Genomic DNA, 18,513 nt, shown 5'->3' with positions numbered 1-18,513 from the left:
ATGAGTACGCAAAAACGGTTATCCCACGGTAAGTTGGTTCCTTGTCGATCGATGCTTTCTATTTATTCATTTTCTGTGTGCTCCACCCCCAGACCTGATACACACGTCTCATCCACGGGGATGTGCTCTTCTCGTCCAATTATCCTGTGCTGATGTCTAGAATAACAATCCCTCTGAGTGGTTCTCAAAGCGATTTGCTGATCTATCTGAGCAATTGATTCGTGCGGGACAGGTTTAGCCAGTTTATGTGCGTGCGCCTGCGCCTGTGTTTACACCTGTTTACCTGTTTGTATCACAACAAAAGACATGAAGTAATTGCGCCGTGAGCGAATTGCGCAAAATGTTCTTTTGCTGCACCCGCTGATCTATTCGCACTACAAGACTGTACCTCAGCGATTGAGGCAGGTTCACCGCCATTTTGCTTTTACAAAAAAGTACGAAAGGGTTTGTTACGCAGGAGCACAGGGTGCTCGTGTGCTTCCTCTCTATTCCTTCTCTTCAAGCCCTTGTTTTATGTCCGAGATGGGCTGAAGACCGAAATGGATGCGAGGATGGGAGACTGTGAAATGTTCACATTCCTGCCTTCTTTGTTGCTTTTGCTATTTGGATTTAGAGGTACTGATTACTTGGCCAACCTGGGGTCTATCTTTATCACCGATTCGCTCGTCGGCGGAGAATGGATAATGGATAGCGAAGTGGGGAGAGAGTGTTCTATGTTGTTTAATAGCAAAATGCATTTTTTTTTTTGCGCGTGTATCCGCTGGCATCGGAATAAAAGGGCCGAAGAGTATGTTGTAATTGAAAAGACCGTACTTTATGAACTACTACAGCCCATGAATGAACTATATAGTAACTATGTTCTCTCATATGGTAAGGAATCAGACCAAGACTCTATCCGTTTCAGTTGTCCATTGCAGGTTGCGTGGGTTGACAGCATTGATCATTCCTGCGCTCTTGCAAGTGCGGATACAAGTACAGAGGATCAGGGCTTGTCCTACTTGCCATTGGAAGGAGTGAGTGAATGAAGGATACCAAGACAGGATGGGTAATACCATGGAACACTGTTCCAAATCCGAAAAATAAAATAGATGTAGGTAAAATCCTGTTCTGGGCGTTCATTCCGTGGGATGTACATCCCGAGTAGGCTATGGTTTGCTGCACAACTTGTTTGTTTGCAAAGAGAGGAAGGTGAACGCATTGCGAATGCTGCTAATCAGTCTTACGAGAGAGCAATCGCCATATAAAACGAACCCCATCCCACCGCCCTTGGACCCCGTCAACAACGGTCTCATTTATCTTCTTCATTCTCAAACTGTCCTCACTCGATACCCAGCATCTCGCAAACATTCATTCGCAAGAGGTATTGTCGCAACGTCAATTGTGCCTGTTCGTTTCCATTCTGAAAGAAAAGTGACCAGAAAATTGCTTCTCTCTTCACACCTTCATACCTTCTCCCCTCTCTCGATCTCTTCTCTGCCACCAACATCGCATTTCTGCATACCTCCACATAATCACCTCCTCACACACTCACACCCTCTCTCTCCACCTCAACACATACCAGTCGACAGTCGATTCTCATCCAACGGTACCACCCTTCTCTTCCTCTCGTCTTCATCTTTATTTGCTTATCCCCTTGGCACTCAGCCTTAACAGAGGACTGACCCCATCCCTTTCATATCGCCCGCTATAGCAGATAATCCTCTCTGCTCATGTCCAACCCAAGTGACACACCCTTGGGCGATGGCGACCCAAGGCAGCCAGGAATCCTGCGCAACCCTTCCCTGCAGCCATCTAGCCAGCACCCAGGACAACACCCTCGTCCTCAAGAAACTGTCGTGTCTGGTCTCAATAATGAGAAACAACAAGTCGATGACGACGACACCGACGAAGATAACGATTCCGAGAACGGTTCCGAGAACGGCACCTACGAGGATGCTATCAGCGGTCGTTGGGGTGAAGGTCCCTCGCGCGTGAACGTCGTCGGAGCCGAAAAGGACTTTAAAAGCCTTGAGCGCAAACTGACGAGACGATCGTCACTCTACCGTGTTACCACTGGCGAGAAAACCCAGGATGATGGCGGTGACTTTGATTTAACAGAGTACCTTAAGAACATTGTGCCCCAAGCACAGGCCGCCGGAATCAAAGGTCGTAACCTCGGTGTGGCCTGGGAGAACCTCGAGGTCTTAGGTGAGGGTGTCGGAGCGCAGCATATCGCCGTGTTTGCGGATCCATTTATCGGTCTTGCGAATCTGGTTAACCCATTCTTCTGGGCCAAGAAATGCTTTTCCCGTGGACAGAAGCGACCAAAGGTCATCACCAAGACGATTCTTCATCCCATGAACGGATTTTGTCGTGATGGTGAGATGATCTTGGTCCTGGGTCGCCCTGGAGCCGGATGCTCGACCCTCCTGCGTGTACTCGCCAACGAGCGCAAGAACTACAAGCAGATCACGGGTGATGTCACCTATGGCCCTTTCACTGCTGAGGAGATTGCAGTGCACCATCGTGGCGAGGTCTTGTACAACCAAGAAGGTAATATATTTACTTGAAGTGAACATGTCCCAAGGAACGGATTTTTTTTTTTTTTTTTGCTCTGCTGTCATGGGTGCTATTGCTATTTTTGTTCATGACATCCAAGCTACGACGTTTTTGTTCAAGGCGAAGTCTAACATGCAGTTCTTGCTCTCTATCAATTGCGAAAATAGATGACTTCCACTATCCAACCCTGACGGTGCGCCAGACCCTGGAGATGGCTCTTAAAACCAAGACACCCTCGAAGCGTTTGCAGGACCACCGCAAGGACTTTGTCAGCGAGTTCCTCAGCGTCCTCACAAAGATGTATGGTCTCACGAAGCAGGTTGATACCGTCGTCGGAAATGCCTTTATCCGTGGTATTTCCGGAGGAGAGCGCAAGCGTCTTTCGATCGCTGAGCAGATGGCCACTCGCTCAGCTGTCAACATGTGGGACGGTTCCACTCGCGGTCTCGATGCCTCCTCGGCTCTTGATTATGTTAAATCACTGCGTGTTCAGACCGTAAGATCACCTCTTATTAATCTTTAGTATCCACCTCGGTTCCAGGTCATGTCTCACGCGTTTGAAACAATCCATACTTTTCTATCCGATCATTTCCATATAGAACCTGCTCAACAAGGCAACCGTCGTCACCATCTACCAGGCTGTAAGTTTAGTACCACGCTGCTTTCTCGCTGTCTACTACCATCATTGTTCCAGCATGGATACTAAGTTCTCACATTCTCTATTTGGCAATGTGTCATTAGTCTGAGAACATCTATGACCTGTTCGACAAGACCTTACTGCTTTACGAGGGTCGCTGCATCTTCTTTGGTCCAGCAAATGAGGCGCGCCAGTATTTCATCGATCTTGGATTTGAATGTCCCGCTCGTCAAACCACAGCGGATTTCCTCACTGCTATCACGGATCCTCATGAGCGCAAACCTCGCTCTGGCTTCTCTGGCCGTGTTCCTCGCTCCTCCAAGGAATTTGAGGATGTGTACAAGGCCTCGCGCTACTATGAACTGGAGGAGCAGCAGCGTATCGAGTATCGGGGCCAGGTCCAAGAGGTCAACCCTGTCGATGATTTCAAGGAGGCGACAAAGCAGACGAAGCAGAAGCACGTTTCGGTCCAGGACCCTTACACGATCAACTTTGTGGCTCAGGTCAAGGCCCTGACTGTGCGCCAGTTCCAGCTCACAAAGGGAGACATGACCTCCGTCGTCTCCCGTTATGCCTCCAATGTAGGACGCCGTTACCTCCTGATAATGTAGTGCTTGTATAATGAGGAAGACACGCATTTCTAACACAGATATTTTGTCGACCATATTTTCTAGGTGATCAAAGCTATCATTGTCGGAAGTGTCTTCTTCCTGTTGCCCATGTCTGCCAACGGTGCCTTCACTCGTGGAGGTGTCTTATTCTTCTCCCTGCTCTTCAACGCCCTGATCTCTCAAGCTGAATTGCCAATGGCTATGCAAGGTCGTCCGATCTTGTACAAGGTATGTTCAGGATTATTTGAGACGAGTTTGTTAGTGTAGCTTTGGATATGCAGTTAACATATTTTGCTGTCTTTTGTTTCATGTGTTCTTTAGCACAAAGGATTCGCCATGTACCGCCCTGCTGCCTTTGCGATCTCACAGATCTGTGTCGATATTCCCCTGGTTATTATGCAGATTCTTCTGTTCTCTGTCGTGCTTTATTTTATGTCAGGGCTGCAAAGGACTTTTGTCAAATGGCTATTATTCTGTATCATTCTATTCCTCTGTGCTCTCTGCATGACCGCATTCTTCAGAATGGTATGTTGTCTGGGATTCGATGCTATGCCTTACGATCGGGTTCTCGAGTCCAACGTAGGTTTAACTCAATCGCTCCACACCTCTTTGCTATATAGTGGGCAGCAGTCTCGGCCACCTTCGATGCTGCATCGCGTAACTCTGGTCTGATTCTCTTGGCCTTGATCTTGTATTCCGGATACATGATTCCGTACCAGTCCATGCATCCATGGTTCATCTGGATCTTCTGGATTAATCCGCTCGCATATGCATTCAAAGCCCTGATATCGAACGAGATGACGGGATTGACGTTTGACTGCGCCGGTCCAGCCATGATTCCTCGTGGTCCCTCCTACACTGACATCAACTATCAGGTCTGCACCCTCGCTGGGTCCAAGCCCGGTACCACCCTAGTCGATGGATCCGATTACCTATATGCCGCATATCGTTACAAGACATCCGAAATGGGACTCGATATCTTGGCCGTTATTCTCTTCTGGCTGTTCTTTGTCTTCGTCACATGCTATGCGCTCGAGAAAATCGAGTTCGGCAAGGGTGGTTTCAGTACCAATGTCTACAAGAAGGGCACCCATCTGGCAGAGCCCCATCCTGAGGACGAAGAGACCCTTCACAACGCCTCGGGATCCACTGTCAACAGCGTTGCCGTTGCACCCAAGGCTAACGTCCAGAGCGATAAGGGTGACTCAACTATTGAGATCGCGGATATGGCCAAGGGATCCGTTTTTGCCTGGGAGAACCTTAACTACATTGTTCCTTACAAGTTCGATCCTTCGGGCCAGAAGCAGTTGTTGACCGACATTGCGGGTCTTGTCAAGCCTGGAACCATGACCGCTCTGATGGGATCCTCCGGTGCCGGAAAGACGACTCTTCTGGATGTCCTCGCTCAGCGCAAGAACGTCGGAACCGTTTCCGGAACTGTCGAGGTCGATGGCGAGCCTCTTCGTCGTGATTTCCAGCGGACGACCGGATACTGTGAACAGCTCGATGTCCATGTCCCCGAGACTACTGTCCGTGAAGCCCTCCAGTTCTCTGCTTACCTTCGTCAGCCCGCTAATGTTTCTGAGGCCGAGAAGGATGCGTACGTTGAAGAGATTATTAAGATTCTTGAGATGGAAAACATTGCGGACGCTGTCATTGGTACCACTGAGTCTGGTTTTGGTATCTCGGTCGAGGAGCGCAAGCGTTTGACAATCGGTGTCGAGCTCGTGGCCAAACCCAAGTTGCTGTTCCTGGACGAACCCACCTCTGGTCTGGATGCTCAGGCGTCGTACAACATCATGCGTTTCATGCGCAAGTTGACGGATCAGGGTCAAGCTATCCTGTGCACTATCCATCAGCCCTCTTCCCAGTTGTTTGCGTTCTTTGACGACCTGCTTCTGCTCGCCAAGGGTGGAAGGACCGTCTATTTCGGTGACCTCGGCCCAGACTCTTCTATGTTGATCAGCTACTTCGAGAGGAACGGTGCACCCAAATGCGCTCCCCATGCCAACCCTGCCGAGTATATCCTGGATGTTGTCAACGCCCGCCATTCTGGACTCGAATGGCCCCAGATATGGGATGCCTCGCCTGAGCGGAGGGAGCTCTCGTCTGCCATCCAGGCCACACGCAAGCATCCACACGATGCCAGTGGCTCTGGTTCGCATCACCAGCGCCAGCATGATGATGCGCTGGAGTACGCCTCAGGTACCAAGTTACAGCTCAAATATGTCTTCAAGCGCATGTCCCGCACCTACTGGCGACTACCTCAGTATAATTTCGGCCGTATCTTCATGATGATCATCTTTGCGCTCCTCAATGGATTCTCGTTCTACCGACTGGGCGGATCCAAGGTCGATCTCCAATCCCGTGTGTTCGTCGTTTTCCAGATCATGGTCATGGCTGCCTTGCTTGTCAACATGGCCCAACCCCGGTTCCATACGGAGCGTCAATGGTTCTACCGCGAGCTCGCTGGAAAGTACTACGGATGGATGCCCTTTGCAGCGTCGATCGTCCTGATCGAGATTCCCTATGTGATCCTGGCGGGAACCGTCTTCTTCCTGGTCTTTTACTGGACAGTCGGATTCGTGTCGAGCTCGATCCTGACGTTCTTCACCTGGTTAATGTTGATCGTCTTCTGTTTGTTCGCGGTCACGCTGGGTCAGGCTATTGCGGCGCTCACGCCTTCGACGACGGTGGCAGCGCTGCTGAACCCGTTTATCTTTTCGTCACTGAACTTGTTCTGCGGTGTCATGATGCCAAAGGCCTCGATGCCTAAGTTCTGGTCCTCGTGGATGTATTGGCTTGACCCGTACCACTATGTGATCGAAGCCTTGGTTACTGTTCAGCTGCACGACGTCCGCGTTAGATGCGAAGGGGATGAATTCTCGGTGTTCAACACGCCCGCGGGCCAGACATGTGGGCAATACGCGGCCTCGTTCATGCAGGCTGCGACGGGATACATCAACAATCCGAACGATACCTCGAACTGCCAGTACTGCGAGTATTCGTACGGCCAGGACTTTTACCAAGGCCTAAGCATGGACTTTGCGTATCGCTGGAGGAACCTGGGTATCATGTGCATCTACTTGGTGTTTAATATCATCATAGTCGTGGTTGGTATCCGCTACCTCAAGTGGAACAAGAGGTAAACGCGCGATCCAACGCGTCTCTATTTTTTTTATTTTTTATATTCGAGGCCTTTTATTTTTAGATAGCCCCACGTAATCTCCATAAAGCAATAAAAGCTTTTTTATGTTTCTTTAAATGACTGTGTAGTTTATTACAAAGTCTACAAAGGCAGGAGCGACGCTGCCATTGGGAGGCAAAAAGTTTTTTTTTTTTTTTTTAGATGAGTATTGTACAAACGTGTGTGTGTGTGTTGTGTGTGATGATATGCTAAAGGGCAAAACTTGAGAACGAAGAAAATTAAATGAAAGAAAAGATCGATGCTCTTAAAAAGTGACCTTTGATCCCTGGAAGGAACCGAATCCACCACGGTTGGTCGTGGAACCACCGCGTCCTCCACGGGCACCGCCCGCGCCACCACGTCCACCACGAGCTCCACCACGAGCACCGCCACGAGCACCGCCACGACCGCCTCGTCCGCCACCACCGTATCCACCACCACCGTATCCACCACCGCCACCCTCCGCACGCTCAGGCTTCTTTCCAGCGAAATCCAAACGGCAAGGACGTCCTGCCAGATCAGATCCGTTCCAGGCAATCGCAGCTTTAGCCTCATCAACGGTCGAGAACTGGATATAGCCGAATCCTTTAGGCTGGCCGCTCTCACGATCTGTGGGCAGACGAACCGACAGGATCTGACCGCATTCCGCAAAGGCGTTACGCAGATCGTCTTCGGTCGCAGTGAAGGACAAGTTGCCGACGAAAAGCGTGTCGCTGGCCTCACCCTGGGGGGTGTTGTTGAAGGACTTGGCCTCCTTCTTCTGGGGGCGGCCCTCGGAGAGGTCAACGCGGATGGCACGACCGTCGATTTCCTTGCCAGCGAGGGCCAGTGCGGCCTGGGCACCCTCAGCATCGGCGAACTCAATGTAGGCGAACCTTTTTTCGTGGAAAATTTGGGGTGACAAAGTGGCAAAGTAGTTTTGATGCGGGTTAGTATGTGAAGCAGATGCAGTTGGGGTCAAGACAAGCTGTGCGGAGCAATTAAACAACGAAAAGAATGTAAGAACACATACCCCTTGGAGCGCTGAGAGTCGCGATCGGTAATGACACGGACATCGGCGATTTCACCGCACTCGGCAAACTCGGAGCGGAGCCAGTCATTATCGACATTCCAGGAAAGACCGCCGACGAAGACGGTAGTCGAAGCGCCATTGGCAGCGGCAGGGGTCTCGGTCTTGGGCTTCTTGATGAGGGGGGTTTCCTCGGTATCGGCCTTGCGCTTTTTGTTGTCGGAGTCGTCCTCCTTTTCGTCGTCAGAGTCATTATCCGAATCAGAGGAAGAAGAACTGTCCGAATCAGAGGAAGAAGAGGAGCTGTCAGAGTCCGAAGAAGAAGAGGATTCTTTCTTCTCGTCGACGTCCATCTTGGTGTCCTCGTCGCCCTCCTTTTCGTCATCAGCATCCGAGTCGGAATCCGAAGAATCGTCCGAAGACGATGAGGATGAAGACGAAGAAGAAGACGAGGAAGAAGACTCGGCAGCCTTCTTAGCCTCCTCCTTGGCGGATTCGGCCTCGTTCGAGTCTGAGTCTGAGTCTGAGTCGGATGAAGAGGAAGAGCTATCAGAGTCAGAGTCAGAGTCAGAGCTAGATTCCTTAGCCTTTACTTCCTCCTTCTTCTCCTCGTCGTCAGAGTCGTCAGAGGAATCAGAGTCGGAAGAGGAGGAAGACGAGGAGGAAGAGGAGGAGGAGGAGGAGGAGGAGGAAGAAGAATCGGAGTCAGACTCGACGACAGGCTTCTTTTCCTTCTTGCCGGCCTTGTTGGCGGTCTTGGAACCTTTTGCAGCGACGACCTTTGCCATTATGTTGAAGTTGTTGATGAGGTTGATGGAGGGGAAGTGAGAATAGGAGAGGTATTTGAAGTGAAAGGGTACATGTACCAAAGTGAAAAAAAAAAAAAAAAAGGCAAGTCACTCTGTAAACATGTGCACGTGAGCATTTTAAACAGAAATGACGTTTTTACGTAGAAAGGAGAGGAGGAGGAGGATGGATGACAGTCGGCTGGGAGAGGGGACACCGAGCTGTGTGCCTGGACAGATTTCGGATTGTCCCTTGGTTTTTTCGCGAGTAAGAGATACAGATAAAAGGGAATGAAACTGATTTTAAGGAATATTGCGATAGGAAAAATAGCCGGTGAAGGAGAATGAGCTAGGCGTGCGTGTGTATGCGGCAGGCAAGGACTTATCCTTGGTTCATATCAACTGGGGCAATGGGACCATTGCCCAAGCTGTAAGTATAGCTGTGTAGGAGGGATATGGGCGAGGGCCAGGAAAGTGATGTCATTCATATCTTGAAAGAGACTTCTTGAATCCCTCTCTCACTCTTTCTCTCTCGCTAATTCGCTCGCTCTGCAGTCTCTTATTATTATTATTATTTTGCTTCATCTGTTCTGCTTGCTTTACTTTATCCATCCCTCTTTAATAATCCCCATCACCATCCGCTTTCATTAACTGCCAAATTACTTCTCCTTCACACAGACGCACATACACAATATCTCTCTCCCTCTCTCTCATCGCCTCCTCCTCACACTCGCCTGTCTCATATATAGCCTGCACTACTCGCACTACTCGCACTACCCAGAATTGTATGTATGACCATGTACCCGCTTGTCCACACCAGACTTGACTCAACCCGCACGCAAGCTGATTTATAATCCCTGCCTGTCTGCTACCTACTACTTGCTACCCCATCCCTCCTGTTCCATCACACACTCTCTACTCCACCTGGCATCCTTTCCATCACCTCATTCTTCCTCCCTTATTTTTTGTGCACTCTCAATTCCTTTTGTGCACTCTCAATCTCGTTTGCGCTCACTTGCAATTTCGTCATTTCATTACATACATATTCCCCACACACTTTCATACTCTCGGAAGCGGGTAATTGCTTGTTTTACAACTTCACCATGTCACACTTTTTTTTTTAACACTAGGCCTCTTTATTGTATTTCTTCCTGGCTTACTTCGTTCATTCCATCTGTCAGTGTTTTGTGTTGTGTTGCGCCTGCGAGTGCTTTCCTTTTCTTCCTTCCTGTGGGTTATTCTCTTCATCAGTTCTGTCCCTTGAAATGTGCTTGGGCTCTTTCCTTCTCTCCCCTCCTGCAATCTTCACTCTTACTCGCACTCTCACTTCCCTCAAGCAGCCGAAGCAACAAAACAATAACAAACAGAAGCAACTACGTCTTATTTCCTTGCACTTACTCCTTTGTCCTTTCTTCCCTACGTTTTTTCTTTTTTGTTTACTTTCTGTGATTTGTCCTTTTACGGCCTATTCTTTGCCTAGCCGTCCATTTCTATTCCACGCAGTAACATCTGTTTTAGCTCTCTTCCGCCAGCTGAAAAAAAGTGAGAAAGGGCGGGGGGGGGGGGGGGGTTTTTTCTGGACTGCGCCCGACCCTATATTCTGTCTTGTATGTCACACATATACCTGTGTATACTTTATTATCTGTCCTTCTCGCATCTTTACTTGTGTCGACTCACGGCCTATATCAGTTAGCCATGTCGGCCATTGATACAATTCGTAAAAGTCTGGACTTTTCTCTGATATTCCCTGCTACTCCCGATAGGTAACTGAACGACTGGCGGCACTGCTATACGAGATTCATTGAACTGGATTGTTTGTCTTCCTTCTCTTAGCCCTCATTCCCAGTCCATAGCGTCCTATCAACCCAATAACAATATCCAACATCAGCAAATAACCTGCAGGAGAATCACAATTCGGCAATGACTACCGTTGGGTCTTTATCAGGAGACGTCGCTCCTGGCAACGAAGCACCTGGCAAGAATACCATGTGTAAATGATTTGTCCCGCACCACTTCCTTTATCAAGGAGAAAGCGCTTGTTTGAGAGTATCGTAGGAAGAGTTTAATCACGTACACCATTCTTTTTGGATTTATCACTGAATAGCAGACTTGCCACCATCGCCAACAAACTCAGTACCATTTATCATTGCGACATCCGCTGACGACGACAAAGATGTAAAGCTCGCTGTAGCGCCAACCAACGGTGGAAGTCCGATGCGTTATTTACAAGCGAGTTCAAAGCTGGACTTGGAGCCCAATCCATTTGAGCAGAGCTTTGCGGGCACGAAATCGGGGGCAAATAGCGGGAACTCTGAGGCCTCAGGCGAAACGCCCAAGCCAGTATTGCCACCTATCGAGGCAATGTCAGGACGACTGGCGCCAGGAACAGACCAATTTGGATGGGATGTGCAGTCCTTGCGCATGGGTCCACTATCACCATCCATGTTACAGGGACCTCAGAACCCAATTGCGTTTGACCAGAAAACGACTCAGAACCCGCTGCCTATCGGATCCTTCCCTTCATCAACCAGTTCCATGTCAACCATGTTTAGCTCTGGCGCACCTTTGGCAGTGAATGGACTTCCGTTTGTCGGTGCTCCAGGTCCTCTTCCTGTCCCCCCGCCAGTTGCTATTCACACATCGGAGCCCTATCCAGCCTACAACTCCGTCAATTCAACGTCACAACAACCGGAAACGCATCATCCAGTGGGGCCCCAGGGCGCTCGTCAGCACATGAACATGAACGACCGTTACATGCCGCCGCAGCCTCCTCAGCATCCCGATAATATGAATGGATATGGCAACCTGCATCTCCTCAGCCAAGCACAAGCTACTCACCGAGAAATGTGGATCAAGCGGGAGGGTGATTCTAACGGAAATGCTTCACATGGACAGCATTCTCAATCACATCCACACTCACAAGGCCCACCCATGGCATCTCAATCCCAATCTCGCCCTCATCCACTACAAGGGCCTCCCCAGAGCGGACAAAGCCTCCCAGGCATGCCTGGCATGGTTGCAGCACCTCAATTGCCGAAGAACGGCGTCGAGCCTGGATTTGTCCGAGGTGTGCGTCGCAGCAGAATGACATCGGATGACCTGAGCGATGATTCGGAGAAATCAAAGGTGTCGGGCAATGGTGGCGAGGGTACGACTGGCAACGCGAAGAAGAAACAGAACACTGGAGACGACAAGATGGATGAGGAGGAAAAGAGGAAAAACTTTTTGGAGCGTAATCGTCAAGGTAAGGGCCATCTTCTTTATTACCCATTGCCTCTGCGTTTATCTTTTTTTTTTTAACTTATTTAACTTATTTTATTTCGCCTGACCCGCAGCTGCTCTAAAATGCCGACAACGCAAGAAGCAGTGGCTGGCGAATCTGCAGCAAAAGGTCGAGTACTTGACAACTGACAACGAGCACCTTCAGAGCCAGACAGCGGCGCTTCGTGATGAGATCATTCATCTCAAGGCACTGTTGCTGGCACATAAGGACTGTCCTGTCGCACAGGCCAACGGCGTATATCCGGAAACGATCAGCTTGTCGAACAGCCATAACCATGGAGGAGGCATGATGGGACCAGATCGCTCGGGTTACTCGATGCAGGGTGGCCCTGGGCCCCAGGGCCGGGGGGGACCAAATCAACCACGGGGATCGCTTCCGCTACCACCGCCGCCACCTGGCCATCACCACGGAGGTATGCTGGGCGGACCTAGGATGGCGAACCTGCCCATGGCATCGTCGGCAGCAGGGAGTGGGCGACCGATATCGATGATGCAGGATATCACGCCCGGAGCATCTCCGAACCAAGGGCAGGCGCATGTGCGGTATTAGATAATGGCATGATAAACCCTTTACCTTGTCTATATTCTGGGCTATGCTGGCTGTTGTTGTTCTGTTCTATCATCATTTTGTTTCGTCGTCTTCTTTATTTGCAAGCGTTCGTTCATGTACTTTACCATCCATCCTACTTCACCCTATCTTTTTGTCCTTCCTTCGCTTCATGCGTCTGTTGTTTCGCTGTTTGTGTTTGTGTTTGTGTTTGTGTTTGTGTTTTTTTTTTTTTTTTTTTTTTTTTTGGTCAGGCAGCTCTGTTGTTCTTTTATCGTACTAAAAATGAAAGAAAGAAGGCGCTCGCTTTGCTTGTCAATCTCTTCTCCGGCGTATCCACCCATCTATTTATCTGTGTAAGAGGAATCTATTGTTTAATTAAGGCGGTGCCCATGTCACTCCGCGGACTACACCCCGAGCGTGTTGTTGGAGTGCGTTTGTGCACCCTTTCTCCAAATGTTCAAATGAAGCAGGACCAAGTGCACGATGTTGATTGATCACAAGGAAATCAACAAACCTCTCCATGGGCGTCAATGCTAGTATGGTGTGATATGGTGGGTATTGCGTACTATCGCCCTCGCCCTTTTTTTTTTTTTTTTTTTTTTTTTTACGGCCACACAGGACGGTAACCAAGTACAAAAGCGCATTCCTCCATCCACTTCTCTCTCTCTTTTTTTTCTTTTTTTCTTCACAACCACTCCTCCTCTTGTTACGGCCAAAATTCCTCATTTCATCATCAAGAATGATCCCACTAGCCCCCGACCGCGTTTGGGCGACGTACCTCAGCAATCATAACTATGTCCTCGGCTGCCTCGTCCTGGCCTACTCGCTCCGCAAGGTCCGCTCACGCTACCCTCTCGTCGTCATGGTCCCACTCTCACCTCCGTTGGATCCCGAAGACCTCAGGACCCTAGAAAATACCTCGAACATCATTGTCAAATCCATTGATATCTCGATCTGGGGACACCCCAAATGTGTAACGGCAACTGCACAGGAGAAACCTGAGTATCTCTGGGATTACTATGCGCATACATGGGCCAAAATGGGAGCCTGGGGACTGGTGGAGTACCGGAGAGTCGTCCTGTTGGATTGTGATATGTTGGTAAGGTTGAATATGGATCAGTTATTGAATGACCGAGCCGAGGACCAGAAGATGGAAGAGGAAGGAGGAATGAATGAGAGAAAGGTGCAGTTAGGATATGCAGATGCGACTCTGGATCTGCCGGAGGGGTGGGTTGCGGCTGCGCATGCCTGTACTTGCAATCCGATGCAGAACCCAAAGTATCCAGCATCATGGTGAGCGCAGTGTTCTTTCTCTCTTGAACCTGAAAAAAACACAAAAAAAACGTGAACTTACCAGCCCGCCTTTATCAATTTCATGTTCAGGACCCCGGACTCTTGCGCGTATTCGCAATACGTCGGCAACCCCTGCCCTCCCTCCCACAACCACCCTCAAACTCAAGTCCAAGTTCAAGTTCAGGAAAAAAAGGATCATATCTCCGCCTTAGCGATAGCGGGAGGCTCTCACAGACGTTCCTATTTCAATTCTGGTCTCGTCGTCCTCACTCCGTCTTCACAGCAACTCAACCAAATCCTCACCGCCTTCAATAACATCACCAGTCTAAATCAGTACCTCTTCCCGGATCAAGACCTCCTCAACGAAGTTTTCGCGGGACGCTGGATCGCCCTTGGATACGGTTACAATGCCCTCAAGACCCTGCCTTCTGCACACTCACCCATCTGGAAAGAGGACCTGGCCTTCCCGCCCTTCGAACTCAAGGATAAGGCCGCGGTTATCGAGGACACATACTGGTCTTCGACAACAACTACTCCGAACACAGACACGTGCACAGACACGGAAATAGCCCGTCCCAGTGTCATGCCCGTCGTCAACATTCACTATATTCTCGAAAAGCCATGGGATGTCAAGGATTTGGAAAAGGCTAGGCAAGAGTCTAACCGCTTCGTCAATCTCTACCGATGGTGGTGGCAAGCCCATGACGAGCTGATGCAGGAGACCAAGAACGGCTCTACCTGAGCAAACCATTGTGATACTTTGGGGTAGATAATATTCCCCGTTCGTAAATACGTATATACATATATAAAAGTGTGGTCTAAAGAGCGAACGCTTTATTTTGCGGTTTTAGAAGTTTTTTTTTCTCACTTGACCTGCTTTATGAATGGATGCTGTAGGGCTTCCTGAGGTGTGATCCGATGTTCGGGGTTCAAATGCAAGCACCGCTCTAGCAGATTGATAAAGTGGTTCAGCTGAATCACATCCGCTGGTGACATGTTCGCCGTATATGGCATCAAACGCGTCCTCAGATCCTTCGTCGGCTTTGAGTATTGGATTGTCCGGATTACGTCCTTCTGCGTTACCTTCTCCACCTCTACCGACAAAAAGTTGCAGTCCTCGTCAAAGTGGTTCAGGAAGAACTGTCCCCTCCGGAGCATCTTTTTCGAAAACGGTCCCTTTAGATCCATCATGTGCTTCAGCATCTGGTTATTGCTCCGTCCCGAAAACAGGATCCTACCCGTGAACAACTCGTACAGCGTGCATCCGATCGACCACATATCCAACGCTGGATCGTAGGGTAGCCCCAGAATGATTTCTGGCGCTCTGTAAAACCGACTGACCAAATACGGCGTGATTTCGTTCTCCATCGTGTCCGACGCCGATCCCAAGTCACACAGCTTCAGCACGTTCTTCGCATCGTTCACCAAGATGTTGTCCGGCTTGATATCTGCGTGGAGAATGTTGCTCTTCTTCAGCAGCGAAAGCGCCAGGAAGAGCTGCTGCGCATAGATTCTGACCGCATTGATGTTGAGTCCGACGTCCTTGCCAAACTTCTTCAGAACCTCACGCAGGTTCATCGACAGTGATTCGAAGACCAGACACAAATGTCCACGATGGTCGAAGTGGCGCAACAGGCGAATGACGTGCTTACGATTGTGGGGATCGTTCGCCATCAATCGCTTCAAAATGTCCAGCTCCTTCTTGCCTGCCTTGTACATCGTCTCATTGCTTCGCAGAATCTTGATCGCAACCTCTGCATCTTCCTCCTTAGTATCACGCGCCTTCACCACAGACGAGAACACTCCCTTGCCCAACACACTTGTCACCAAGTACCGGCCGTCCAGCAGTTCACCATGCCCGAATCCTACCATTATGAACAGCATGCAGAGATGTTAGTATTTAGACATAAACATGTACCCTATAATACTCCGTGAACAACATTCTGACGTACTGTAGTACCCCTCGGCGTCGTCCCAGTTGTCCACCAATGTCGGGTTGTAGTCGGCCGAGGTCTCTGCCACTGCTGGCTTGACTGTCACTTTGCTGGGAACAGCAACGTCCGGTACATCGCCTAGTGCAAACATATCGTCCTCGGGATCCGCAAACATATCGATTTCTGCCGAGTCTTTGGCCGGAGCTCTCTTCACCTCTGCTGGCAAAGATGGCGCTGACTCATGATAGTCCGCTGCAGACATATCGTGCTCCGTATCGGTTCCATCGGTAACACCTTCATTGGCATCCTTGGACTTCAGAATAGCGATCTCGCCTGCTGATTTCCTCATTGACATCAAGCTGCGATGGAACGGTCTGTCTTCCACGACACTCGTCGGTGTGCCTGGCTGACTCTCCATGGTGGATCCGGGCGTGCTGACTGCGATGGGACTATTCGGCGCGATAGACAGAGGTGATGCTGTTGCAGTCACGACAGGAGTGAGTCCTGATGAAGATGGAGTAGTCGGTGTTGATATAGCTGGCTTTTCCGTCTTTTTGAGTCGATCCAGGATTTCCTGTCGCTTCCTGCGCCGCTCTTCCAGTAACGCTGCCTCGTCCTTTTCCTCTTCAATCAAAACTGGTATATCTATCTCTGACTCTTTTTCTTCCGCCTTCTTCGGTTCTTCAGTCTTGGCCGGTGTCTTAGCGGCGACAGGTGCAGGTTTTGGGATCTCCTTCGCATGCATCTTTGTCTCCTTGAGAGCAATACTCTTCACATCGCTGATATGAAGAAAAAAAATAGAACACAATAAAAAGATTTTGTTAATCACGGTCGCCTATAGTTGAGAGACCCAAACGCTGTTTTTAGCAAATATGATGAGCCTCACCTGGCTGGTTTGTCCGCTTTCTTTTCATATTCGCGTTCATCCTTTGCCCTGCGTTCCCGCGAAATATCCCTATCAGAGCTTTTACTATAGCTGTCATCGCGACGATGAGATCTCTCTCGCGAATAGCGTTCCAGCTCCTGCTCAAAGCTCCGATCAGCACGGTCGTCATATTGCCTGCCAGAGGTCATGATTGGGTGCGAGGATCGATAGTCTTTACTGGAGGAAGGTCGAGAAGAACGTTCCCTGTCATAATCCCGACGATCAGAATACGATCGGTCTCTAGAGGACTTCCTTTCATCCCTATCACAATGTTTTACAAAAAAAAAAAAAACTCGTCGGTTAAACCAAAAAAAAAAAAAAAAAAAAAAAAAAAAAGCAGAATATATTCACATGTAGAGAGCCAACATGAAGCCTAGTTCAGATATGACATACCTGCGGGATGATGAGTGTCTTGGACTGTCAGACCTTTTCGAACGACTGGTGCTGTGGCGATCGGAACGACTGTAGTGACGGTCAGACGATCTATCTCGGCGACGGCGGTAAGAGTCGTCATCGTCCCTGCTGCGAGAATGTCTACGACTGGAGCGGTGCGAACTTGTCGTACTCCTATGACCGGATGAGGCCGTGGAGCCTACAGGACTTGCAGGAGCCATCTCGATGTCCTTATCAGGATGAGGTGAGCTGGAAGGATCCCCAATGTGGATGGCCTTCAGGTCCTCTGACGGACTCGAGCGTGAGGACACTGGAGTGGACGTAGACAAGGGGAGATTGGAGGACGACACAGGGTCTGCGTGGTGGAGTTTTCGCATTTTGGCGGGTGAGTTTGAGTCATGCAACGTGTTTGAGGACGTGGGCGAGGACATGAGTTCAGGAACGCTACTCTTAACCTGATACTCCTGCTCTCTGACGTCCTCGTGCGTGTCTCCAGAGGCAGGCGCCCGTCTTTTGCCTCGAGATGTTTCGTCCGCAGAACCAGGTCGTCCTGTGGCAGTCGAATGGTTGGTGGCGGGTTCCGTTCCGTTCAGGGGGGCCTGGCCAGGTTCATCCAGCTCAACGATCTCGCCTTCTTCAGCCTCAACGAGGTCATTCTGCATAGGAGGAGACATAACGAAATGACTTATGAGCAAGACGGTTCAAGCGAAGCAGTAGCACAAAGACGAATTGATGCGCAAGTATTGACGGAGTAATAGCGCAGTCTTTACGGTGAGATAAGAGAAAGAGGACAAATGGAGTGCAATGGAGTCAAAAGATGTGTATGGCCGTATCAAAATACCGAACGATGGAAGGATCTAGGTTGTATTTAGCAATGAACGATGGAGTGAACACGCTGACAAAATTGACCTTGCCGCTTGAAGTGGCAAAGAAAAGAGAGAGAAAGAGAGAGAGTGAGAGACAAGGAAGGATTGATGATGGCGATAAAGTCTTTTTTTGTTTGCTTTTCTTTTTTTTTTTACGTTTAGTCGATTGTGCTTTGGAGTAAGATCTAGGGTGAAGGAGTAAGAGGATGCGTTGCATTCGAAGGGGCTGGTCGATCAACTGTGCGTTCAAGGAAAGAGGGAGGACGCCAGTATCTGTTAAGGGTTATAATAATGCACCCAGTGACCCAGCCACAGGATCCTTTTTGCATGACCAACAAGAGGGCGTAAAGTTGTATGCAACGGCTTTTCGCCACAAGAACTTTCTTCCATGCACTGTAGGCGCGTTCGCATTTTATATGCTAGAGCGTTGGCAAGCACCACCATCGAGTTGTAGAGGAAGCGTTTTCCGTTCGTGCAGCTTACAAGACTGACAACTAAGGTTG

The 18,513-nt window shown here is 49.5% G+C and overlaps 6 protein-coding genes across 6 annotated transcripts; 4 read left to right on the top strand and 2 right to left on the bottom strand.

Moving 5' to 3' along the window:
* The first annotated feature begins 1,265 nt into the window (after positions 1–1,265).
* BC939DRAFT_467253 (ABC-2 type transporter-domain-containing protein) lies at positions 1,266–7,051 on the top strand. Its single transcript, XM_051557753.1, has 7 exons — positions 1,266–2,532; positions 2,706–3,034; positions 3,138–3,179; positions 3,280–3,756; positions 3,850–4,014; positions 4,108–4,311; positions 4,407–7,051. The coding sequence occupies exons 1-7, from the start codon at positions 1,710–1,712 to the stop codon at positions 6,933–6,935; spliced, it is 4,569 nt and encodes a 1,522-aa protein (XP_051407059.1). The 5' UTR covers positions 1,266–1,709; the 3' UTR covers positions 6,936–7,051.
* Positions 7,052–7,238: 187 nt separating this feature from the next.
* Positions 7,239–8,770, bottom strand: BC939DRAFT_507792 (uncharacterized protein; the record flags this gene model as incomplete). Its single annotated transcript, XM_051560921.1, has 2 exons — positions 7,239–7,848; positions 7,986–8,770. The coding sequence occupies 2 exons, from the start codon at positions 8,768–8,770 to the stop codon at positions 7,239–7,241; spliced, it is 1,395 nt and encodes a 464-aa protein (XP_051407058.1).
* Positions 8,771–10,341: 1,571 nt separating this feature from the next.
* BC939DRAFT_467243 (uncharacterized protein) lies at positions 10,342–12,821 on the top strand. The gene is made up of 3 exons (XM_051557752.1): positions 10,342–10,757; positions 10,872–12,011; positions 12,103–12,821. The coding sequence occupies exons 1-3, from the start codon at positions 10,688–10,690 to the stop codon at positions 12,597–12,599; spliced, it is 1,707 nt and encodes a 568-aa protein (XP_051407057.1). The 5' UTR covers positions 10,342–10,687; the 3' UTR covers positions 12,600–12,821.
* Positions 12,467–13,205, top strand: BC939DRAFT_20299 (uncharacterized protein). Its single transcript, XM_051550636.1, has one exon. The coding sequence runs from the start codon at positions 12,608–12,610 to the stop codon at positions 13,091–13,093; it is 486 nt and encodes a 161-aa protein (XP_051407056.1). The 5' UTR covers positions 12,467–12,607; the 3' UTR covers positions 13,094–13,205.
* A 4-nt stretch (positions 13,206–13,209) lies between these two features.
* On the top strand, positions 13,210–14,721 carry BC939DRAFT_467240 (nucleotide-diphospho-sugar transferase). The gene is made up of 2 exons (XM_051557751.1): positions 13,210–13,892; positions 13,983–14,721. Exons 1-2 carry the CDS (start codon positions 13,339–13,341, stop codon positions 14,632–14,634), a joined length of 1,206 nt encoding a protein of 401 aa, XP_051407055.1. The 5' UTR covers positions 13,210–13,338; the 3' UTR covers positions 14,635–14,721.
* BC939DRAFT_467239 (kinase-like domain-containing protein) lies at positions 14,722–15,866 on the bottom strand. Its single transcript, XM_051557750.1, has one exon. The coding sequence runs from the start codon at positions 15,774–15,776 to the stop codon at positions 14,757–14,759; it is 1,020 nt and encodes a 339-aa protein (XP_051407054.1). The 5' UTR covers positions 15,777–15,866; the 3' UTR covers positions 14,722–14,756.
* Positions 15,867–18,513: the final 2,647 nt, after the last annotated feature.

This window comes from Gamsiella multidivaricata (genome assembly GCF_025024155.1).
Source record: "Gamsiella multidivaricata strain RSA 2152 chromosome Unknown BC939scaffold_106, whole genome shotgun sequence".
Lineage (NCBI taxonomy): Eukaryota > Fungi > Mortierellomycota > Mortierellomycetes > Mortierellales > Mortierellaceae > Gamsiella > Gamsiella multidivaricata.
The sequence above is the reverse complement of the archived record's forward strand: the minus strand, read 5'-3'. Positions and strand labels throughout refer to the sequence as shown.